Source organism: Cardiocondyla obscurior, linkage group LG18 (assembly GCF_019399895.1).
Source record: "Cardiocondyla obscurior isolate alpha-2009 linkage group LG18, Cobs3.1, whole genome shotgun sequence".
NCBI lineage: Eukaryota > Metazoa > Arthropoda > Insecta > Hymenoptera > Formicidae > Cardiocondyla > Cardiocondyla obscurior.
Window position 1 is genome coordinate 4,414,965 of NC_091881.1, and position 25,923 is coordinate 4,440,887.

Sequence of the window (25,923 nt, forward strand, 5' to 3'; positions counted from 1 at the left end):
CGAAATAATTCACGTTATCGTTCCATAATCGTCGCGTAATCGCTGCGTATGCGCGACGCGCGGAGCTATCCAGAAAACGATATAGGTCATATTTTAATAAAGGAAGGAGTCTGGTTGCTACGGTAACTGCGAAGCGAACAGAGCACGCGGGCAGCCAGCCAGCCAGCCAGCCAGCCAGCCAGGCAAGCAGGCAGGCAGGCAGGCAAGCAGGATATTGATTCACCCCACCTGAATTCAGGTCAACCCCTGACTAAACGGCGTTTCGCTGTATAACGCGGTCTCCTCCATTTCTATCGCGTTCGTGCCATCTCAATTTTTTTTTCTTTCATAATCAACCCTTCCCTTCATCCCCGTGCTAAGCGCGTGCTAAACCAGAACGTTTTGTTATTGGATACGGTTCATCCAGGTAACTGGGCATCAAAAGGCCTTTGCCCGCGTCCCTCGGTCGCCCATGCGCCATACCGCCCTCGCAATGCGCGCTCTCGAGCGAGAAAGTTTACGCTGAATCATTAAACAACATCGATCTGTCGCGCGCATTCCTATGTACTGACAAATTAGCTCAAGCTCTATTGATAGCTTATTGTTGCGGACATTTTAGTTTCGGCATCAGTTAAATTTAATTTTTTTCACGACAATTAAAAAACGTACGATTTTTACTTAAATATTGTTGAAATATCATTATTCGTATAATATATAAAATACGGAGAAAGAGTGAGAAAGAAAAAATATTTTTCTCAAGGTTTATTTTACTAAAGACTTTTAATTTTTTTTTTTATAGTAATTAAGATATATAGTAGAGATAAAAAATATATTAAAAAAGATACGGAAGATGTGTCCTCACTTTTCATTATTTAAAAGTTTTTAAATAATATGACATATCTTTCTGTAAGACGTTATTTGCATTCATCTTTTCTTGTCCGAGCTTTACTCTCAATCATTTCAATTTCGAGATATATTCAATTGATATCAATCTTTTTCAAATCAAATAGAATTTATATGACTGTCTATCTATAAATATATCGGTCAAAATGCATAAGAAACAATTTCCTACGAAGTAAATCCCATCAGATAGAACTCAAGCGCATATGACTTTCCAAAGGTGTTTCTATTTTCTTTGCTTCAATCGTTTTATTTTAGTTTTAAAGCGCGTAATGATTCAGGGGAAAACCGAGTTAATAGTCAAATATATTTCTACGAGTATCCTTCAATAAATGTCAATCAAACGTAAAAGCAGTAATTTCTAAAAAAAGAAAAAAAAGAAAAAAAGAAAAAAAATGTTAATGTATAAAATAACATTCGCATTTTGAAATTGTTCCTATTTTTCTTGTTCCCATTTCATTACGTTTCTTTCTTATTTTATTTTCGAAACCTCGTCGTGTGATTGTAATGGAAAAACGTACGTACAGCCTCACGCTACCATTATTACGTGGTATATGAGCTGCAATTTCTGCGAGTCAATTTTTGAATTTTTCACGCGTCGATATTGACGTTCGCAGACGAAGTCGAGCACAATTTTTGCCGTCGTCAGTTTCGTTGTAACCGGAGATAAAAGTTCTCTTTGAACAAAACGATGCAAGGTCGCTCGTCGGTGAGCAGAAATGTAAATGCGGAGGATGATACCCGACGATGTTTATCGTAGCTCGATGCTTGTAACGCGAGATAGTCGCGAAAGTGCTGAGGCAGTCTCATATCGATGCAAAACCGATGTACAAAACGGCAAATGTGAGTGATTCCAACTTTTTTTTCCCTTCCCTTCCCCTCCCGCCTCCCTACTGATCCAGAATCGCGCTTTTACGTGTCCGAAGTGTGTTTCTTTGTTAAATTTCGCTTTTCGATAACTTTGATTTATGCCGGCGATTTTACGGAACGATGGTGGCAGTAAAAGGCGCGTATTGTCAAGAGAATACAAGCCCCGACATCGCTTGCATTACTCCGTATCAATGCCACCTGCGTCATATTTGCACCGATCTATGGCACCACGGGAATTGAAGTACTACCTATTCTACCTTAAATTTTTAACGAGTGCCGGTTCTTAATTCTTTAGTTCCCTCCCAAATCGATAATCGCCTTACGGCCAGTAATTATTAAAATACAATTATTGTACACTTTGTACAATTCCTCATAACAATCAAATGTACGTAAGAAAATATTAGTGACTCACCGGTTCGATGCGCAGCGGCGGAGTTACACCAACAGGAACGATGATACTGTAACATAAAAAAAAAAAAATATAAATTGTAGACGTGATCAGAATTCCAATATTAAAAATAAAAAAATTAATAAATAAAAAAAAACAAGATATTTAATTAATTTAACTTTTTTTTTCAAATACAAAATTTTATTCTCTATTAATTATTAAAGTTTTTATTTTAATATATATTGAAACAATAAGATCATTCAGATATACAACAAAAAATTATAAATTTTATGCAAATCTAAACTAATACTCACCGAAATGTTGCTCCGCCGAAGCATGTTGCCCATCCTGGACCTCCTCCTCCTCTCAGTTTGGGATGTCTTCCGTCCGCTCATGAGTCACTCGCGAAAACCGCAACCGGGTGAATCTATAACGCGAAAGCTCATTTTAAAAACAATCACTTGGAACTTGTCGCGCGACCTGGATCGGCACTCGCGTTCCTAAAATTCGCAGAGCAAAAATCGACCGAATAGTTTGCGGCGCTCCCGAAAAAAAAAAACGACCTGCGAGCTCGTATATTAAAATATTGACGATACGATCACTTTTCCCGGATTCTTATCTAAACAGAAGAAAAAGAAAACTTTACTTAGATAAAATATTCCGGTGGTTCTATCTACCGCGACAAAATTACGCCCGTGGGAGAAAAAGTACTTTTGAATGTAAAATTAAGTAATCGCTATACTATAACAAGATAAACGATACGATAGAAAGAGTTATTGCGTGATAATTAGAATTATTTTCTGTTAAGCACTCGCTTTGTATGCTACTCGCTGCGTAAAGATCAATCGCACAACTAATCCACGTGTACAAAGCTCCGCTATCTGCGTTTTGCGTAACGTTGGACCGCCGAGAAAGGTATGTGAGAGCGATAACAACAAAGTCGCGCGAGGCACGTACAATCCCACCCACTCGCTCGACATACCAACGACTCTTATTTATTTACATTCCTCATTTTGGACTTTAAAGCGCTTTAAAAGAATTTATGAGCTGAATATTATGACAACTATTATTTTAATGTGTGTCGAATATTACTACTAGATCAATCGAAAATATTCAATTAGATTGATCAGGTGTAGTTCTCGTAATCATCTTAAAGAAATTAATTTAATTGATATCCGAATGTATATTTAAATTAGACTTAAAGAAGCAAGAGGCACTTAAAAATAATGTATAAAATATATATGTATAGGTAATGCATTTATATGTTGTACATACAATCCGGAATTTATTTCTGCAAAATTATTAAATGTAAAATAGTTTTCTTTAACGTAGAAGCAAGAGTTAATAACGCGCGTGCTTTATAATATTTGGTTTAATGAAAAATGCGTGTTCGAGGTCCGGAGTAAATTTTATCTGTCGTCGAGGTTTAATATTATAGCGAAGTGACGACGTATCGTACGATCGAACTCGGCAAGTGGGCTATTCGTCGCGCGGTATGCCTCACCAAACCCGCAAATAGGCCCGGCGGACGATAATGGTGCTGCCGCTATTACGGTGACTTCAATTAACCGAAATTCCTCGGGCGAGAAAGCCCCTCCCGGTGTGCACGTCGTGTGCATGTGTGCATGGCTACGGAAATTTTATTTTTTTTTTTATTTCTTTTTTTTCCACGCGCGATTTCGAGTGCAATCGCTCGCCGGGGTAACGAAAGTGGAACGACCGTGGACAATGTGGCGCCAACACCGACGTTTTCCAACGAGGTTGGGAACCCCTCCCGCGAAGAGAAAATATCTCATTTCCGCGGGCGGAGGGATGTTTTCTTCGTTCGCTAAATTATTTCCCTACGCGTTACATTTCGTGACGCGAAGCCGTAATACTGGAAAGTTCAAGCGCGGGGAAACAAAGGATCAAAGTGGAAAATAGCTTCGAGAGTTCAGACGACGATGACGGCGGCGACGACGACTTTGATCGTCGCGAGCTGAGTGACACACGCGAAATTCGTACTAAAGAAAAACGACGCTCACACAGAACTCAATTTCCTACTATCGCCGTAGTTTGCGCACGCAAAAAAAAAAAAAGATTGTCGTCCATAATCGGATAAGCTTAATAAGTTTAATTAAGAGTTAAAAAAAAATAATTACGCGAGACTCGAATAATTTTCCGCGAAACGCAAATTGAATGAATATTTGCAACAAAACGTTCGTTCATGTGTTAGGTGATACGACGTTCTCTTAATAATCTCGCGGAATTGATGCATATGTATAACAGCTATTCCATGAGACTGAGTTTGATGAAAACCAATATTACGTAACGCACTGTATAATATTATCAATTATACACTAATATACTGCGCAAATATAACAAATGATACTACCTACTGTAATACAATGCACTGATTTCCAAGTAAATAAAAATTGAAAAACTATTTGTAAAGTTTCACATTACATAAAAGCATACAGAATCAAATACGTGAAATAAAAGAAAAATTTATTTTGAGGAATATTACGATAAAAAAAGATCCCTTAAGGGTTTCTTCTTACACGCGTTTCAATATTAGTGAAATACGTATCGTTATATTGGTTTCGTAATTATACTTCCATTTTCCAACTAAATTCATCGGCAAATGATTTCTGACCGTGGCGCAATTTGGCCTGAAAACGGATTCCGATGTTACGCGCCATGCAAAGTTTCTTCGGTAGGGAGGCTTTCGCGAATGGTGATTAAATGATTAAGCGATCTACGGGGTGCTAACGTAATCCGCCAACGCGAGAGATCAGCGAACAAATTGCGTATTATACGGGAGATCTCGGATTTTCTCCGAAAACGGTAATTTCCGAAACGGGAGCAACTTAGGTTTAATGCAAATGTCTTAATGAGAGTCGATAATGCACGCGCGTAAGGTCTACTCCTTCCCCCCTCTTTCCCCCTTTTCGTGCCGCTTAAATCACTATCGACGCTACCTGATGAGGTGATCGATAGACCATCGTTTCGTCATAATTCCAACGGATTTGTACGCGAATACGCGGTGACACGTATTATGCAACTTGACGTAACTTGACGCGTGAATATACATTTGTATAACCGCATAAAGAGGTTTACGTTCGTTTATTAATACGTAACGCATTTATTGCACGCGACGTTGTACGAAAATTACGTAATGCAAGCCTGCCTGCCTCTACGCAAATTTATTTGGTACGCTGTTTTCTCCTGGCAATTTCCAAAGTTTCAACGCGAAACGTCTTAGCAACGAGTTGGTATTTTGTTGTATGAGAGAAATTAAAGTTGACGTTACCCTAAAGCTCTTTAGATGAGAATTATAAAATTTCCTTTCAATGGAAATGAAATGTTTCAACAAGTTTTAATATATTGAAAATTAACTGTTGCCATTTGCTAATTTTTTTTACAACTTATTAAATACGTACTTGCAATATCGACTTTATCCAGTAAAGAAATTTGTGAGTTTAAATTTATTCAAGAACTCGTACATGTATTTTTTATTAAACTAGATATTACAAACCGCGCGCAATTACTCTTACCTCATTTAAATATAATTTAAATGTACATTCAGACATCAATTTTATTAATATATTTAAAATAATTGCGAAAATTACGTATGATAAACCTATAATCGAATACCGCGACGTATCCAGCAGAAACAGATTCGTGATACGGTGAAATTAATATTCCGTTATCCGGAACTTATGTAACTATTTATATAACAATTTATTGCTTTTACATAACTATATATTTGTGTAATGATTTATCTTTCCGTGCGAGACTGTTATTCAGAAACTTATCGTCAATTCCGAGAGCTAACAGTTACCCGATTTTATTCCACGAAAATCTGCTTATCCTAAACAATCTGCGGGTGGTATATCAAACATATCGATCTTCGTCAAACGAAAGACATTTTAATAACGACGTCTACGACTACCAACTCAGCTTTAGACGTTGCTCGACTAAACGAGAAGTGCTCACAAAAACGAGTCGGATTACTTGATGGGTTGGTAATCCCGAACGGGAGTTCGGAGGCTGTGGAACACGGCTCACCTTATTGGATTTACCCCGAGTTATCTTGGCCCAGTTCGAGAAATAATGCCACCCAGTCGAGCCTTCCCTTCGTTTGTTTGAGCTGTTTGACGAAGAAAAACGATATTCCGCCGCCACGAGAGCTCACATCGAGCGGCTGGCATGGATTCCTATCTTCCGCGTTCGTCACGAATTTATCGCAAACTTTCGCCGCGAAATTGCCGCACTGGATATCGAATTAATACACGAACGTCGGAGATATAGATAAACCGATTATTTGAACGGCCATTGTGTTATGCCATATTTCTCGTTCCGTTTCTGTTAGGCTAAACGTATATTTGCGCACGATACATCCTTTTTCATGCTCTCGTATTTTCCGAGACTCTACGTAAAAGTCCGTCGCGTATTTTTAAACTCCCAATCATCCTAACGAGATCAAATGTAAGCAGCAGGAAAATTATGGTAGACAATTTTATTTCTCTTCTTTTTTTTTTTAATAATATAAGTTTTATTCTATTTTTAAGTTTAAATAATTCAAAGTTAATGAAAATAATTTGCAAAATTTAATTCGTGTATTCAGAGTGATTAAAAGCAAAATTTGCTACTTATACGACTTACATGACTTTTTATATTAATATTATTTCAGGTATTCATTTTATATTTTTTAATATAATATAATTTTCCTTCCACGTACATAATTTTCCATAACGCTATTATAAAAAAATATTTCAAGCTCACCGATTCGATGCGCAGCAGAGAAATGTCTGCCAGGACGACACTGTAACATAAAAATAAAAGTACAAATTATAGAAGCGCTCGAAGTAACATCCATCACTTTAAACAATTTTTTCCATGTCTCTAATTAGTTATTTAATTAAATAGTAAAGAAAATAAAGTTACCAATTACTTGAATAATCTCTATTAAATCAAACTTTTCTAAAATGTACATTTCTTTATCTCCAGTTATTAAATTTCCACAAACTATTAATATTATGCTTTAATAAAAATTGATTCTCACCACGACGTTGCTTCGACGAAGCACGATGCCTTTCCTAGGCCTCGTCCTCCTCTCAGGATGTAATGCGGACCGAACTTCCACGTGCCAGCACTCGCGAAAATCGCGGCCGAATAAACTACAATCGCGCGATACTATACGACATTCCCGAACAACCGACGAACCGGACCGACGAATCGGTTCGTTTAATTAATTAACGACGACGAGAGTAGTACGGCACGTGCTCTTTTTCAGGTCTTCGTCTGAGAACAAAGAAGAAAGGTCTCGGTTGAAAAAAATGTGCTCCAAGTACTGGACCATCTTTGCCTACCGCGTGGTGCCCACGGAACTATATTTCTCACGTTAAGAAATACTTTACAAGTCTATAATCATGAACTCGCGTGATCGACGTAGGACAGGAACGTCCACAGACCGGATACGACGAATCGAAACTTCTGCGTATTAGGTAATGGCGCACATTCTAGGCAAAGTATTCGCTTTAGAGATATTCTCCGCACGAAAATCATCGATCACAGAAGCTAATAAGTTAATCTGCCTCAGCGGATGTATCTTTGTTCACGAAATAGAAGTACTATTAGGCTATATGGAGCTCCGCCACGTGCGGCGTAGGTAGCGCGTACGTGCCGAGTGTGCGAGTGTAGGTAGAGTGGGGGGCGAAAGAATGTTCGAAAGAGAGTAGCGCTAGGCACGTACGCTTACCCCTACCCCTACCCCTACCCACCGACCTTTAGCTGCTGTGTACGGTGCGTACGGTTTAGTTGTGTGTATACAGTTACCCTTGCTAAGTACGTTTCACGCGTTATTACTGAGGAGTTTCACGCGTTGTTACTGAGGAGTTTAAACGACGAATATTATATTTAATATTAACTTTAATGTAGCGTGAATTTTTAGCTGATGGACGCCTCGCGATATTTGTTGCTTAAATGAACCGATTGCAATTAACGTAATTAATGTGAGAAGTGAAAGTAATTAATTTATAAATGTACATATATTATTATTATAAATCACGTTTAAAAGCACGAGAGATATTTAAAAATACAACTGTAATTCATTGCGTAAAATTATCATTCGTGAAACAGTTTTCTTTAACGTAGCAACAGTGAAAGAGAAGCGTGCCTTTTGTAATGTCTAATAAGAAATTTAAAAAAATAATCACGTTCAATATAATGAATCTTATAAATTGATCAACGTTTTGTAATATAGATTTTCGCTACAAATTATTTTTTAGGCGTCGCTAAAAAGAAAGATGTTTCTCGTCAAGACCCACGCACATAATATAAGTTCTGACACATGATGTACTCTTGTACCAGCAAAAAAAAAAAAGATATATACTTTGACAGATTTGCGCCTCCCTTATATTCTCCTCAAAATAATGAGAACGTAGACGAAGATATATCGCGAGTAACAATGTATTTCCCCACAGCCGAGATATCTTCTGATATAACTCTACGAAATTTGAGTTTACTGTGTAAAGCATTTCAAATGAATTCGAATACAAAGTATAAATTAAATAGGAAAATTTTTCCAAATCACGATTATTAATATTTTAAAAATTAAACGATACAAAAATATATTTTTAACATGTAAAAATGTTCGAAGGCATTTTAATGAAATAGAAATAATTTCGACAAAATTACGAGGTGTTTCGCCGATAGCTTATCAAAAAGATTCTTCTTCTACTGCGAGAATTTCCAATAATTAGTCGCATATGACACCATTAACAAACATACAAATTTCAAGTATGCGTGTGAATATTTTCAAATATCAAAGTTAATAATTTTAATATTTCAGTCAAATAGCATTCATTAATATCGCGATTTATACCACCAATAAATAATAATCGGTACAGTATAAATTCATGAATGTATAAACGTTAATAATTAATGTAATACAATAATGTTGAAATAATGTCGATATCTAAAGCGCGTTTATTTCACTACAGCATGTATTGGGAAAAGAAATAACGCCGCAAAAAGTAACATCAAAATATTTCATCTCCTTATTACTCCGTCCTGATTATAGATCCGTAAATTACATTCTGTTATTTCAAAACTCGAGATTCCGATAAAGAGCCGGGTTCATCGAAGTGAGAAAATAAGCCGCGCTAGGTAGCGGCGGGGATCCCACAAAGGGTTGGCACTATCACGATAGTGATAACGACCCGAGAGAGGATCCAACATGCTCTTTGACGATCCTCTCCACCGCGTTTCTCGGCCGCGAAGAGGTCATTCGAATCGCCCATAAAAGGATATTTCAAACTTCTCCGCGCGAGGTATTGGATAAGACGGCGAGAATATTGAATTCTGCCCGATCGAATGCCGCTCGAGATACGTCGAAAATAACGTGTATCAGAGCCGATTTCTACTGAAGGTGGAAAGACGCAAAGAAATGTAATTTTACATTTGGCCGTCAAGCATTTTTCTTTCGGTTCGGAAGTGTCAAGACTGCAACGAAGACCGCCTTTGACGAAGAAATCGAATCGACGTAGACGGTAAAGGGCTGTGAGCGTCGTTACACTCGCGCATTGAATTTGCCGTCATAAATTGCGATCTTCTACTGGCGGTTTGCCAGGATCTATCTGTTACCGAAACGAAACTGGAATCGGAATTCTAATTTCCGTTCAAGTCGTTTATTTTTCTGGTGGCGATCGATTTGTCCGCGAAATATCTCGAGCCTTGCAACTTTAACGAAAAACTATTTGAAATTGCTGTTGAACGAAAGTATATTAATTAATATCGGCACTAACTTGAGTCATCGCAAACGGAAAACTTTCGCTTCAAGAAGTTCCACGGTTTGGCAAACTTATTCGAGATGGAGTTTTCCTATATATATATGTATATCAAAATGTGACTGATTAATGTTTTTCTTTTGTATGTTTCGCAGTCTCCGATTTCGCCCAGGAGTTGGGCGCCGCGATGGAGAGTCACTCGGCGAACGTGCGACGCCTTGTCGATGAATTTCGCGGTCGATCGGGCGATTCGAGGGTCGATGTCGGCGGAATGCGACGTGTTTGGGAAAGTTTGCTGCGGCAGGTCGAGGCGGACGCGGCTTCGCACCTCGATCTGGCCGCGGTGCTGCAGCAGCAGTTATCAAGACCCACCTTAGAAGCAAGCTTCCATCGAAAGCTACAGTCTAAAAAGGTGAGCGCGCGTCCCCCAGGCCCCATAATTTATTTCCCATGTAAATTTACAAGTCTCGGATAAATTTGTGAATACCCGTGACATCTTAAATTTTATCTTACGTCGGGTTTATGATCTCCGGACAAGCATTTCTTTTTACTGCGACGATATCACCACCTTTGCGCGATTGCTCTCGCTATTTCGGACTAATAAAAGGATACAGGTCGCAAAGCTCTCTTCGCTTAGATACCGAGTCACGGAAGAAGTCGAGTTTCTTGCAAACTGGCAAACGTGGACGGTGAAGTTTCCCAAGCGACCTATTCGATTATTCAATTTCAACGTGTTACGAATTTCGAATGGTATTTCAATTCGACCGGGAGCTTCCGCCGATCTCTCTCGCGTCCCATTCGATTTATACCGGTGTACCGTGTTTCCTCAGGTATTTGTCCAACGCGACGCTTACGAGCAGGTAGTTAGCAAGACGGAGGAGAAGTTGCAACGTGCCAGATTGGATTACAAGCGCGCCTATGCCGCGCTACTAACCAACGAGGCCGGCGGCAGCGCCGAACAGGAATTGAAGCGCGCTTACTTGGAATCGCACAACGCCTATATCCTGCAGCTACGCGCCACGAACGCTATTACGGAACGCTATCAGTTCCATTGTTTGCCCGGGCTGCTGGGCGAGATTGCCGAGGTCTACGAGGAACTTTGTGGACTAGCCTGCAAATGCGTCGCCGGGACTTCGGAAGCAGCCGGCGAACGATCCGGCGAACAAGCCAAACGCTATCAGGTCGTGGCCAAGGAAGCGCAAGCGGTTATACCGTCGAATGATCTGCAGGTATTTATACGTTCGCCTCTGGAAAGAGTTATCGAATCCGCGAGATATAATATAAAAAAAAATACACCTCTCCTTTCCTTCCCTTTTCGTAGTGTTTTAAATCATTAAAAGTGAACATTATATTCCTATCGAGTTGAAAAAAAAATTAATTGGCAACGTTTGCTCTCACTTTTTGTTAAAGCAATTAAAGATAATGATCTGTTGAATTTTTTAATCGGTGATTGTAGAGAGAAAAAAAAATTCGCCTGTAACAAATCGTCATTATGATTTTGTCTCACTTAACTTTTCAACGAAAAGGTGCTTTCACTAGCGATAAAATAAAGCCACACCTGTAATGACGGTAATTACGCTCCCGTCTCAAACTCAATTCTCTTTCACGAGGACAAGTCTCTCGAGTTGGCGACGTGACGGCGAGCGTCCGCCGTGTCAATCTCGCGGCTCGATACGTCAATCGAAACCGATCGATCGCGCGCAGATACGATGCACCGACGATACGATTATATTCCGGACGTATTGATCACGCAAGCAAATAGACGGTGCCGCGGCATATATCCAATTTCTGGGTGGCGAGGTATCTGATGGCGGATTACAATCGTCGGTATTCGGAGAAGAGAGACGGAATGAAAACATGGACGCCTGATTAAAGCCGGTTATATTCGTTGCGGGATCATGCGTTCCGGGATATTGGCCGGTTCGAGTGTCCGTGTACGTGTATTTGCGCAAACCTCAGTATGTACGGTGAGTTAACTTGTCCCGGCTGACCAAACACGTTGGCATTCCCTGATTTGTTCTCCTTGAATCCGTCGGTCGAATCACGGGCCATCGTTGGAAATACCGATTTGTCACTTAAACGCATACACCTCTATCCGCATTGCATTTCGCGAGATTATCAACGCGGAAGCCGGCAGTGACGAGCCGAGCCAAGTTTTTTTTTTTTCCGGAGCTTTATCACGCGGCCGGCTGGAGTTCCTCGCACGAGATCCTCGATATACGATTTGCAGCGAAAGAAGATATTAAAGTTACGTAATGCATGCCCCACATAAATTTGCGAAACGTTCTACGTTACGTGACACATGTGTCACGCGCTATATCATCCTACTTTCAATTTATTCAGTTATTCCGCCCGCGAAATACATCTCATATAATCCCGTCTCGGTTCGTTTTCGGGCGGAGGGAGGGGACCCGAGTTGTTATAAGGCACGTCGAATAATTTAAAGAGACGGTGTAATGTAAATGTAACGTTATTTAAGGCCTTGGCGCGAAATCTGTCCGTGAACGCGACGCCGCGGAAGCCGCCGCGACGCCTGTACGTCGCGCCGGCACCACCCGAGCAAATACCGATGGAGAGAATCAGTCAAATACCCACGCTCAGAGACGAACTGGTACCAACGGGGACCAGCACGCTCCCGTTGATGGAGGAACTCAAACGCGACTACGACAGCCTCAACCAGGAGATAGGTCGTCTGCAAGACGCTCTGGACGCTCTTGTGCGAATGCAACGCAAGTACGTACAGTTTATATATTTTTTTTTTTTTTTATACTCCCACGTAACTTGAAGAGTAACGAGCGAAAGATCGTACAAGTCTGCTTAAAGATAACGCAAATATAATAAACTCAAGTACATTAAAAAATAATAATAATAATATAATTAATAAAATTATGTTTTGAACTTTGTTTCATAATTTTATTTTTTTTTTTCTCTTTTTTTTTTACTTTTTATTTTTCCCGAGTTTATAACGACTTTTTACAGCGCGACAAACGTTTCAAGAAAAAACGTGTTTAATTTTTATTATTTATACTATTACACGCGTATTTTTCATGAGATGCGTTTTTATCACCGCGCAGTTTTTGTCGAAGCGAAAAGGTTCGTCAAAATTGCTTCCCGACTTCCGAACGTTTGTTACCTTTATAGCGATATTTTTCACCCGTTTCGGTCGGCGCGGCAGGCTTGCATAGAAATACGTCAGACTTTTAATCTTTTAAAAAGAAAAACGCAGATAAAAGTTATTTTATCACTTCCCATTACAGAAGCGCTGAGAGTAATCTTTACACGAAAGTAGCCGAGCTGCAAGAAGATATCTCACTGAAGCGTCTCGACCTCGGTGTGGCGCAACTGCGTCTTGCCGCGGTGCAAGCACAGGTATGCGCGTTCTTTGTCCTTCGCTTAGTACGCCACATTATGCAGCGTCCGTAGTATATTCATTATTTTTGTCTCCTGACATGCCACATTTATTACTTTGTCCGTCCCAATGGCAAAAAGCACGCTCGTGTTTGTTGCTTTACTTGCGACGTTCCGAAACACGATTCCGCAAAACTGTACATACCGCTATTTCGACCCGTAATACGAATTCTATCGAATAAGAAATGCACATTTAAATGCAAGACTTTTTATATATATATAAAACTTGTTCGCGAAGTACGATAACGCCGATGGAACACGTGTCGGGAACAAAATACTTCGGTGAGCAAGATTTCGTGAAATTCTGGGGTAGAAATTCTAGGATGGATAGTCCTACATCAAATGCCTCTATGTTCGCGACCTAAAATTGATCAGGCATCTATCTCCCGCGTTCTCCCCATTTCATCCAATTTGTCCGACCGCGCGTGGCATTGAGCCTCATCTATGTGCAGTATACAGGATGGATGCGCCAGTGAAGAGGTGCTCGATTGTTCGCACGTTATTAACTTAAAGTGAAAATTGCATCATCTATCTTTGACAAAAAAAAAAAAGAAAGCGGGTCTGTTAAAGGTAACGAAGTTATAGCCAGCAATAATTACAAGCGCATTAATTCGAAGTAACTAATTAATGACGTAATAATATAAAACTGATAGCAGCACGATCTCACGTTTGCAAAATAATTATGTTACGTTACGTTATGTTAAGTTACGTTACGCGGTTATAAATATCACGAGCAGCCCTATATTCGTTAAAATATGCTGACAAATTGGATTTACTCTTTCGTGAAACTCAATTTCGTGTAATGCGTTTCTGAAATAGATTAAATGCGCATAATGGTGGCGCCTCGAGAAAGACAAATTTATTATTGAAAAAAAACAAAACAGAATGGAAAAGGAAAGAAACGAGAAGCATTGTTGTACAACTCGGATTAAATTTAAAATCGTGTCGAGATAATTTTGGCACGCGAGAAAGTATCGCCCGCAGATCCGCGAGAGCATTAGCGAAATGTTTGGGGACGTGCATGTTTACTCGGGCACGGCGAACTCGAATTTCTTCGTGAATGCAACGTTGACGAACACACACGGCCTGCCTGCCGAAAGTTTTCTGAGTGGGAGGCTCGTCTGTGGCCATTCATCGGCAATTGGTCATTCACTAGTCCGCTTTAGCCTAAACGCCGGATAAATACTGGCGCGCGCAATCGCGCGACATGCGCCTTTGCAACTGGGTCATCGGCGAGCACGAGCGTCTGAAAATCCATTTCTGGCCTCGCCGAGAGAGTCCGTCTATCCAGGTCAGACGAGCAGGATCGTCGCTGTCTGACCGCGCGTTACCGTTTGCCGCTCGCCGTCGTAATATCAAATCGCGATCGTGTCCAGCCTGCACCATGGGGTGGACTACGTTACGCACGCGAGTCGTTAGTATATTTCTTTTTCTGGTGGACTATCGTTCGCGGCACGCTAGATCGCAAGACCGAGAATGCCGCATGATTCAGTGGACTCGCTCGACGAATAGGCCGCCCTGGTTGAAAAGTGTCTGACAGTGCTCCTAATATTATATTTATTGATTCCAAATATTAGGACTTAACTTCTTGGTGACATGCCGTTTTATACGAGACCGTTGTCTGTTTATTTATTTATTAACCTATGCTTTAATTAGAATCTATGTGATTTTGTATTGAATTGTTTAACCACGGGCTTAAAAGGTTATTTTTAAAAATCGCACAGTGTCTATCAATGTTTTAATCAAATTTATTTAACGATTATGCAAACGTGGGGACGTTACGTTGTTAGACGGATAAGGAGTTATTCATTGTGAAGTCGAGTACAAAGAGGCTAATGTTGCGACACTGAACAATGGCCGAGCATATTCTCAATGACCACGAGGATCAATGAAAGCTGACATGCACGTATTGTCAATGAATACAGTACTGCAGTAAAAAAAGAAAAAAAGAAACGGGCAAATCGCGATGATATATTTTACAAAAATATTTCTACCAAGGCGGCGTATTGACGCACTAACGTGTTGCTAAGCGCGCATATTGCAGCAAATACATTTTTATTTTTAATCGAGGAACAAAAAAATCCTTACATCCTCAACGTTATGAAATTGCAATAATATACATGTATAGTTCAGTGCGACCACTTTTCTTTGATAAAAAAAAAAAAAAGAAAGCTACTTTTATGATTCGTAAATTATTGTCTCACTTAGAAAAAAATAATTGTTGTTTAAATCAAACACATCGGAATTTTGAAGCGTACATTCGTCAAATTTACGCATGGGTAAAATTCACGTCATCTTGCTATCTTCTAAGAAATTATTGCTATTCATAAGAGGATATGTGTATTATAATAATAGTGGAGAAATCCCCGAGATATGATATTCTCTACACGAGTAGAAATTAAGCTCATTCTGAGCCACGTGTAGGAGTTGCTTTTTACTTATTCATAGAGAGATGTAAACAAATTATTATGCAAAGAAGCGTATTCACTCCGAGCATTATTTCGGCGTGATTCTAGTAATGAATTTGTCTCGTGTTAACGAAACATAAACTTGCTACGAGAGGAATTTAATATTCGCTCATTAAATATATTGGATCGAAATTAATTTAATAAAATTGGTCTATCAAATTAAGTACATAATACACAATTAAAAGACGTAATAAATATTATTGATTCAATTATTAAATTAATGATAATGTGCTGAATAGAAATATATGTACATTTTTTTTTCTGAATTATAAATCACAGAAAGAACTGTTTGGAGGCGGGGAGGCCAGTCAACCGGATGGGGTAACCAGCCGGAAGATGTCAAACGGTTCGACCGGAAGTCCCAAATTGAAATGGCTGAAGGCGTTCAAAAGCCTAAAGACGAGCTCGCCCACGACACCGCCGCTGTCCGACAAGTGAGCTACTTATTTCCCTTCTATCAATAATAATTTCCACGAGCATGCCGCGCGAAACGCCGACCAAGTTTTCATACGCGACGGAGATGTAAATTTTATTTTTTTTTTCCTTTTTCTTGCGTCGAACGACGCCGCGTAAAAATACATTTCCTCTTTGTATGTACATACACCCCCTCGAAACAAGCCCCGGAAATGAAAGAGGATCACTTTTCGCGTAAATCTGCCATTGATCGTGCCACATCCGTGTTGCTCTTTGTTAAACTCTGTTTCGCGACACTCAGTAGAAACTAGCGCAGCTGGATGCGTTCGTGGGATGCGCAAATTGAAATTCATGAAATAACATCGGAAGGAAGTAAAAGCAAAAACAAAAAGCAAAACAAAAAATTAAAAAAAAGATCTATCTGTGCAGCTAAAAAATTTTAATTTCGAAGGGATATTATTCAAAATCATGCGCTCTAACTTTTTGCGAATCTTACGTAACGTATGCATGAACAAATGAAATAACGGATGCTCGTCAAAGATTAAAACATCGCTTTTCGTCGTCACGTAGATAGCGTATTTAAATTCGTCGTTACTGAACCCCCCCCCTCCACCCGTTGTTTCAATAGGGAATTAGAAACTTTCTCGCAATTTTTTTAGAACGTTGAAATAGGAGTGTAGTCGCCGTAGCATTCTTATTCAATATCGATGTATTAACTGAATTAAATGCGAAAGTTCTGCAAGGAGAGCTCGTATTTGTGTTGCGCAAACAATTCGTTCGTCAAACACTTGACTCGCAATGAGAAACACCGTCATCTCGGGGAAACAAACGGCACGGCGCAAATAAAGTTCTTCTTGCTGCGCCTTCGCATATATGTATAACTGTATATAGAATAATTGTTGTCAAAGTCAATTCTCAAGACGAATCGTTCGGATTATATAATATATGCTTTTACTACCGTGCGCTTTGTAAGTTTCCCAATTAGGGGAACCATAGACGTTAGACGAAAGGGACTTTGAATAACCGTAGATACTGTTTTGCGAATGCTCGACTAATAAAGAGGAAAGCAGGCAACCATGTACCACGCAGTTTCCACCGTCGTCGCCATGTCCAGGTAAGTTTCAGAGTATTGTTCGTGAACAAGAGTTTTACACTCGCGATTCTACTTCCCACATTTCAAGCCGGATTATCGCTTAATCTATTAAACGTCGATTACGAAATTTTTTAGGACCTAATAATCGAAGCGAGAGTTGATTTTATTTTTATCACTAATAGACCGTATCGAAATCCTTAACGTTCAACCTTGTTGAGTAATCGATAAGAAGGATAAATGCATCTTGCGCGACATTCGCCACATTATCGTTAATTTTTAATTTAATTTTCGGACAAAATGCGTACATCCTATATATTTTATTTAACGCACTCCTCCCGCAAGTGCACGTATGAACGATAACAGCACGATCGCAAGAGAGCACGTCTACTTTTCGCAAGATTGAAGGACCCGTAAACAGGGAACATTGCTTTCGCAGGAAGAGCCTCGAGTCCGAGGGCGGGCACACTTGGCGCGAGTACACGTACCGCAAGATCACGCCGTGCGACGCGTGCGGCCAGGTGCTACGTGGCCACAGTCGCCAGGGTGTTCGGTGTCGCGGATGCAAGGCGAACGCGCACACCGACTGCATCAACATGGTACAGCCGGCGTTGTGCCCGAGTTTAGCGCCGAAGAAGGGCGGCGGTATACCGCTTTTGCGGCGACAAAAGACGCAGGTGCCCGCCGACGAAGTGCCGGCGTCATCCGAGCACAGTGAGTACGAACATCAGACACGTGAGATCCGCAACGCGTTTTTTCTTCCCTCCTTACCACTTTTTTTTTTCCCCCGCCATCAGCGACAGCTCTCTCATTGTCGAGGACGCTTTGTCGATGAACGAGGGGAACCGGTCGATTTTTCGATAAGCCTGTTATCTCTCGCCAACTGTATCGGGGAACCTATCTGTTTTTTTTTTTTTTTTTCTTTTTTTCCCGCCCCGCGGGAAAACGCCGAGTTTCCCTTCATGCATGACACGTAGTTAAAAATTGTTAGAAATCCATTCGGAGATACTACCGATGCGAGAGTATTTTTTTTCTTTCGCAATTTCTCTTTGTCGTACTCTACGTGCAGCGACGAGTGAATGGATTCGAAAGAAAGAACAGTGGAACTCGAGAAATAAAAGTCATTAAAATGAATTAAGCGCCTTCCTAACGGAGTAGAATTATTCATTGAGTAATTTGAGAGAGAAATATAAATTAAATTTCAGCCCTTTTTAATCAAAAAATTTTTCAATATTCTCTGAATTATCTATAATATTGCTCTATAATTCCATTCATTCGCTGAAATTGCGTAACTGTTGTTTATTAAAAAGTAGTGAAAGAGTAAAATGCTCGTCTTCAGTAAACAAAGTTAAATTCGACACGAAAAAATATTCCTTGTTATCAACTAAACAAAATACAGTACATTGTTTTTCTTAACAAAAAAAAAAAAAATTTAACTCAATGACGTTTATTCATTCTTCAAGATAATTCTCAAGAATTTCACTGTGAAATATCAAGTAGCAGTAGATGTGAAATTACGATTTTAAAAGTCAAGTTGAAGTTGTTGAATTATCTGGAAAAGAAAACTCGTTATTTCCCATGGAGCATCTCTCTGCACTACGATTTAACTCGCGAAGGTTATTCTTTCGTTCGCGCTGCTGCCAAAGCCGCTGTGTCGTTTATCGCGCGCTATTTCTTATCATTTATCAACGCCAAACGAGAAAAGGGAAGAAGAAGACAGATCAATGTGATTAAACTTGACTGAGCACGCGACGCGAAAAATCACGAAACAAGTCCGTCCGGTACGCTTTTGCATTGCTGTGTCTCTTTATCCCGTGTGGGCAGACGTGGACGCCATATACCAGGTGCTGAAGCAGGCAGGCGAGATCCGTGGAAACTCGACAAACTCACCACCTACGCCTCCTACAGCAGAACATCCCTCCTCCGGTGCAGCACCTTCGTCAGCGAGGGCTTCCTCCCATCCCTGTTCCTCGTCCACCTCTGGTAAGGCGCACCGCCAAGAATTCCTACCGACCTTGGAACGTACGTCGGAACCCCGAAAATTTTCCCACGCACAGTGGCGAATTACGTGCACGACATTCGCCGGGGTCTCGAGGCGACAAAACGCCGAATCGCGTGCTCCAGAATTGCTGGATGTTCATTATTTTTACATTACAATTGAGCCGGTGAAAATCAATGAACTCGATCGAGCAGTACGGCAACGATTATCTTTCAACATTTTATTTGCGCGATAAGAAGCTTGTGGCGGCATGTCCTCGATAAAATCTCTACACGCTCTCAGAACACTGTAATTCGTCACTGGGAGGGAGAGAAAAAAAAAATCACAGGATTCGATATCCGAAGCCATAGTTCAATTTTAACAATTGATACGCTTGTAAGCTGAAACATTTCCGAGTTATTGGGGTATATCTCTCTGTCGACGTAGTACTGGAGCAATATATTTCTCGAATGTGTATCTTACTTTATCTAATCTAATTGTAAGTTCATATCGATACTTAATCCGTTATTTTTTTTTTTCTTTTTTCCCGTGTAATTTTGTACGATTTCCCTAATTTTTATTTCAATTCTGTAATCTGAATAGTCTCTGTTATTAAACTGTAATTGAGATAAGTAACTTTTAAGTTATTATTTTAATTTTTTAGTAATGTAGTCATACTCTAGACAGGAAATAGGAATATGAATTTAATTTAATTTAACGAACTAAAATAAAGTATCAAGATTAATTAAAATAAAATTTTACACGTTATAGATTATTCTCATAAAACCTGTACATTTCATTTTAGAGAAGCAATGTATGGTGCTTTAAATTTCTCGTCCCTTCCAAAAAAATTTTACATCTAATATTCCTATTTTCTCGACAATTAGTTAAGTTGCTGTTATACGTAATTAAAATTTATGTATTATTTCTTTTTAAGCACGTGTATGTGTGTGCGTGTTTAATGTCACCTATGCTCCAGTACTGTCAGTTCCAAGGTCTGAAGTCATTCTATGTGTTTATGTAAAACGCTCGTCTTCTTCAGGGACATGACTCGTAAAATTCGTAATCTATCGATTCTTTAATGTACACTCCTTTCTTCTTCTTCTCCTTCTATTTCGTCCATTTCTTTTTTTCTACTGCTGCTTTTCTCTTTTTCTATTCTGTATTCTGCTTGTCATTAAGGTTAATTTGATCGATATTTAGAGATAAGGCGTTGGCATTACTATTGGTATTATTTAGCACTTCGTTATCACATTATATCGAAATTATTGTTTGTAGCGATATGACGTTATGCTCGTTACATTTGTCACATCCAGGACGACATTAGCCCAATCGCGACTGATTCTGTCTTTCATATTTTCATCTGTTTAATTGATAATTATTATTTTATAATAACTTGCAATAATCTACAATTATGCACATGTTTCACAATTTTTCGCACAAATTTAACAAGAGATTTCGAAATATTTTAAGACATTATTTGCCACATTAATAATAACTATAAAAATCAAATATGCAAATAAAATCGAAGAAAAAAATTTAATTTTAATTTTTGTAACAGTATAAACTATGCGTTTTGTTACTTTCGTTTAAAAGCATGCTTGATGTTGAAGATTTTCTCACGAAATTCTACAAATCATGACGATAAATCGAACAGGATTTACTATTTTCGTTGTTTTTTCTTTTTTTTTTCGGGGAGGGCTAACTTTGTTGTCGTGGGTGTTTCCTCGACGACGAGAGAAATATTTTATCGCTTCTTGCCCCGTTAACTTTTATCTCGCGCTTATCAAGGCTTATCAAGTTCCTGTCCCGAATCATCCCTCATTAGCTTTCTGTCATCCCGAGTGGAAATTGATTCCCAACCTTGCGCTTTAAGTTCGCAAAGTGGAGGACGCGGGCGGCGAGAACCGGTTTGCACAACGAATTCGGCAGTCGAATAAGCGTTGCGTAAGGTCAACAAACAACAGTAAACAAGTACGCGGTAAAAAACGTTTAGATATCTATTTAGAAACATGGTCCGCGCTGGACAGCAACTAAACAGATTTTATTTATTTTTTTTTTTTTTAAGTAACAACTTTACTTTTTGAAGATATTCCACTAAATAATAAATACTTTCTTATAATTTATGGCTAGTACTAAGCTAGTCACGAGTTAAGAAATATATTTAATCTGCGCGATCTAACCACTACCTGCAAACTCAGATTAGATAGATAAATTTCCACTCGGGATATGTCCGATCGATTATTTTCTATAATAATAGCTGGTAATAATGACGACATGCGTAACCGTAATAATTAATCTATAAATAGTAATTCTACCGATCATAAGTAGATGTTAATAAATAATAGCGATAGCCAATAATTAGCATACATTACAGCGTTTAAGTTAATTACAATAATTATTACGTTCGAGACTTTCTTTCAACCGTTTAATTGCCGCTTCTGTCCCCCTTGTTTCTCTTTCGTTTGCGATCACATTTTCTTTTTTTACAACAACAGACACTCGTGAAACGAAATCAATTAATAAGAACATCGCCATGCACATAAAGAGTAAACCAAGTAACCACTGTAACGGAGGATAATACAAGGACTAACGAGAAGCGACTAATGAGAACAATATCGCCGACTAATGAGAACAATTATCGCCGACTAACCCTTCGAAGAACATCAGATAACATCAAGATTTCCAGCCTGTTAGCCTAACGCGAGTTATTAATAAATTTGTGCGATGTTTGCCGGTTTCCGTAACCCTTTCATTGATCTTGAGACTGAGATCAAGTGTAAGATCCAGTGGAGAGTGAATCAGAAAAGGCAAACTGACCCCCAAGCCGGAGGAGATCGAGTGACGAATGATCGCAGTGACCGTTGTTGAAATTTGATTGATCAGGACGCGGTAGCGGTGGATCTACTTCCGGCACGCGACCCTTTGGACAGCCCCTGGTGCTGCTGTCGCAGGACCCGTCGCCCTCGACGTCAACCACGCCGAGAACACCCGAGATGGACGTGCAAGCCCAACGCGGCGCCAATAAAAAACGATGACGACGCGCCGCGTCACGCCTCGGTCGCATTAGCGCGAACGCATCCGTCGCGCATCCTTTTCAGGTCGGGATCCCATCGAGAGGGATTTCTTCTCGAGAATCTTCGCGCCGTCCCCCACGTCGTTTTTCTTTCCGCTCGAGCGCTATCGATTTTATTTATCCGTTTGCGCGGCCCGCCTTCCCGATTTTCTTCCCCATCACTCAACAGAGAGGAACACACATCCGACAAACGTTCTCGGACGTTCATCGGATATCTAAATATATCCCCCGGATTTTTAAACGCTCGTCTACTATTGCTGCTTATCACACGGGGTAGCAAGTATTGAACGCGCGCGACGCGGGCACAATGAATACTTTACGCCATATCTCTTTCCACGGGCGTATAAAATTTTATAATAGCAGCGTTGTTTAATATTAAAGAACCCTCCACGTTCACGGAGTATCCGCGTTATCTCGAAATGTCTATTAAAACGCCGGGTATTGTACGGAACGATGTCATCTACACGTTAATTCGCTGTAACTCGACTGCGTTCCGTGACGCTCGAGGAGACACGTATTTCGCGCTCGTTGATTAATTGTCGCTAATGGACGGCCACGGAGACAAGGAATATCGAACAGATGCGCAAACGTGAGTGTCGATTCTCAGTCGAGTGTATCGATCCGGGTTTTACACGTATATCCGCCGTGAGATTGTGTCAATGATCGAAAGGCAGGCTACTCACGCGATCGGGGCGCATCACGAACGACGCAACGGAAATATATTTCCCCGAAATAATTAGCCGCATGAAGATGAAGAGGAAATGCACGCGGCATCCAGATTATTGCGGGAAACGCGCTAGATTACGCGGCGCCAGAGGGGATCGATAAGAAGAACGAACGCAAACACACGCTTTTCATCGGAACCCCAATTCGCCCAAACATCACAGAGCTCGCCTATTCATTAATCGTTATCCATTCGACATCGCAGCGATTATTTTACGACGATTTATCACGCTTATGATCGCACAACAAGAGAATGCGCCGTTCCGAAAAATGTTCACTACGAACTAACGCATAACAAAAATTCCAGTTCGATGCACGCCGATTGTTTCGATAAACTATTTCGAACATAAAACACGAATGTAAATTTAGCAGAAGACAAAAGAATTCGTTCATCCGGGAGAATATCGAGGCACAAGTCATAAGATCATAAAGAAATTTGTTATATATCCTACTAATACATCGCGGATTGTCTGTCAATTTGTCATTTTAAAAAGTGAATCTGCTGGAAGGGTTTTTTTTTTTTTTTTCGTTTTTCGTTATTTTTCATGCATGATTGCCTGATTCGATTTCGTGTCAAATAGATAAGGAGATATCAAATCCTGCTTTCGACGGAAAACTTTCCGGAGATGCGTTTGAAATAACTATTGATTTTCACAAAATATTAAATCGCGAAAGCCGATTTATTCCTTGAGCGAACAGAAAAGCAATTGCAGGCAGTTTGTGGTTCGTTATGTATGTACGTACGTAAATACAGTCTGCAGAGGACAATTTGCGCTTTGCTTTAAATCGACGTAGCGCGCCGGTCGCTATCACTTTTCACGCTGATAGCGAACGAGGCTATTTTATCGATTCGACTGTATATGGGGCTCTTTATTATCGCGGGCAAACGGGATTTGTTTCGCGTTTATTTCAATCCCCAATACGCGGCTGTTAGACCGCTCATCCTTTTTTTTTCTCTTTTACTTTTATTCCGTTTTGGGAGCGCGCGGAGTTGAAAGCAAAAATCTTAAAACAGAAATAGACGCGCGGTGTGCTATAAAATTCGAGAAACGTGCTTTTATCGGCGGTAGAGCGATAAAAGTAAATATTTAACAGTAAGCTTAGAGAGAGACTTCAAAAAACGTCTTTACACCCCTTTTTTTTTTTGCGAGAGACACTCGTTTTTATCGCCGCAGAAGACTCAGCTGAATTCGAGGGATCAACCACTGGTGGGATTTAAATCGTGTTCAACCTCTTAGAAAGTTATTAAATTTCGCGTATAATTTTCTTTTCCCTTGCGCGTTCAAATATCTTGGTGTTAAGTATAGCTACATTTTATCTAACTCACTCATAGAGAAAGTGGTGACCGTCCACCACGCCACAAACATTGAATGATAATTAATTAATTTTAAATTGTGCAAAAGTTTTTTTTTTTTTTAATCTTACGCGTTCAATTATCCTAGTGCTAAGCACAGCTAAATTTTGCTTGTCATTAGAAAAGTAATGAAATTCTACCGTGCCACAAACATTACACAAAATAATTAATCATTAATTAATTAACGTCAATCAAACTACATTTTTTTAAGTAGTGATTGACCCCTCGGCTAAATTTTTCTGCACCGAGTATTACAATTTCCTTTTGTTGTAATTATATCGCTACTCTTGTACTGTCGAAATACGTAATTAGGAGAAGAAAAAGATTGAAAATTATCCTGTTTATTGTTTAGTTTAATAGAACCAACTGGCTTGTTTCACAGAGAATTATTATCTTGTGCGCGCACACCGAGGATACGTAATCTACGATTTCTTTTTCCGACGACAACACGTGTAAATATTGTAAATAAAAAAAAAATCTTATTTTCCGCAATGTGAATATTTTCCATATTTTGCCGCGAGTCGTGTCCCATTATTAATTGTGCTGCTTGTGAGCTTTTTATTTCAGTGTCTAAATTATTGTTAAGTAATTAGTGCATTTATAAAGAATTGATTGTCCTGCTTGCTCGTGCAGCCGGTATTTCCATATTCGACGCTGATGATCGGTGATTTCTTTCAAGATACATTTACGATTTTTTCAAGTTTTATTTAAAAACGGAATTGTTTGAATAATTACAAATATTTATTAATACTCGAGAGTCTCGACTAAAAATTCTAGAGAAAATTCCACGAAAGGAAACAAAATTAAAATTAAATACTTGTACGAGTTAGATTTTAAACAGTAAATTCCAAGAACAGTATTTATCTTTAACTAAAAAAAAAAATAAAAGAAAAAAACAACTAATTCGGAAAAAATGTCGCTTCCTACAATTTTTCGTCGCCGATAAAAGAAAATTCAATTGTCACCAAAGCGGTCTAGATTTTTTTTTTCAAAGAGATTATTTTCGCCGATTTATTCTACTTTTTCGACATCAGCGTGGAAAATGCGACTTCTATTGTGGCTAACACATTTCTAACCGTTAATTATGAAAAACCAAGCGCCTCATAGTCCGCAACGTAGACGCGAAAGGCTGAACCTGCGCATGAAGAGCCTCAGCTTGGACTCTCCGGAGGGTTCGGCGCACGTCCGACATCGTCCACGAGATTACTACGCTGCGGGTGCAAGAGAAACCACACCACCACGACATTCTGACAGCGGCAGTATCAACAGACTGTGTGAGTAACCGCGGACGTAATAATGTAACGTCGCAATAATGTCGGCACACGCGAAACGGCCAATTTTACAAAAGAGTTTTAGATTTTATTAGAAAATAAAATCAATTGACGATTTAATTAAACCCGAATACATTAATTAAAAGAAAAATCTCAGATCGCGAAAATAATTTTTTCGTATACTTCCGTATTATCGCGCTCTTGGAAATCCGTGCTTTAATTCACGGATTAA

General features: G+C 39.6%; 1 protein-coding gene and 1 long non-coding RNA gene across 5 annotated transcripts in view; one reads left to right on the forward strand and one right to left on the reverse strand.

The window, feature by feature from the left end:
* Positions 1 to 25,923, forward strand: part of Stacl (SH3 and cysteine-rich domain-containing protein) — a 49,649-nt gene that overhangs the window by 19,432 nt on the left and 4,294 nt on the right. For 2 of the 4 annotated variants that reach the window (XR_011546900.1, XM_070669207.1), the window contains 9 exons: positions 10,065 to 10,321; positions 10,740 to 11,138; positions 12,389 to 12,642; positions 13,167 to 13,278; positions 16,065 to 16,219; positions 17,260 to 17,313; positions 17,729 to 18,003; positions 19,114 to 19,272; positions 25,518 to 25,694. Coding sequence is in view for 3 of the 4 variants with exons in the window: in XM_070669207.1 (XP_070525308.1) it covers positions 10,065 to 10,321; positions 10,740 to 11,138; positions 12,389 to 12,642; positions 13,167 to 13,278; positions 16,065 to 16,219; positions 17,260 to 17,313; positions 17,729 to 18,003; positions 19,114 to 19,272; positions 25,518 to 25,694 (1,842 nt within the window). In the remaining variant the exon portion in view is untranslated. The remainder of the gene's footprint in view (positions 1 to 10,064; positions 10,322 to 10,739; positions 11,139 to 12,388; positions 12,643 to 13,166; positions 13,279 to 16,064; positions 16,220 to 17,259; positions 17,314 to 17,728; positions 18,004 to 19,113; positions 19,273 to 25,517; positions 25,695 to 25,923) is intronic. The other 2 variants (XM_070669209.1, XM_070669208.1) reach the window with 2 other exon arrangements.
* On the reverse strand, positions 1,289 to 7,888 carry LOC139109841 (uncharacterized). The gene is made up of 3 exons (XR_011546901.1): positions 7,185 to 7,888; positions 6,905 to 6,944; positions 1,289 to 2,564 (listed from the first exon to the last, which is right to left on the reverse strand). It is a non-coding gene; the product is annotated as an uncharacterized lncRNA (long non-coding RNA).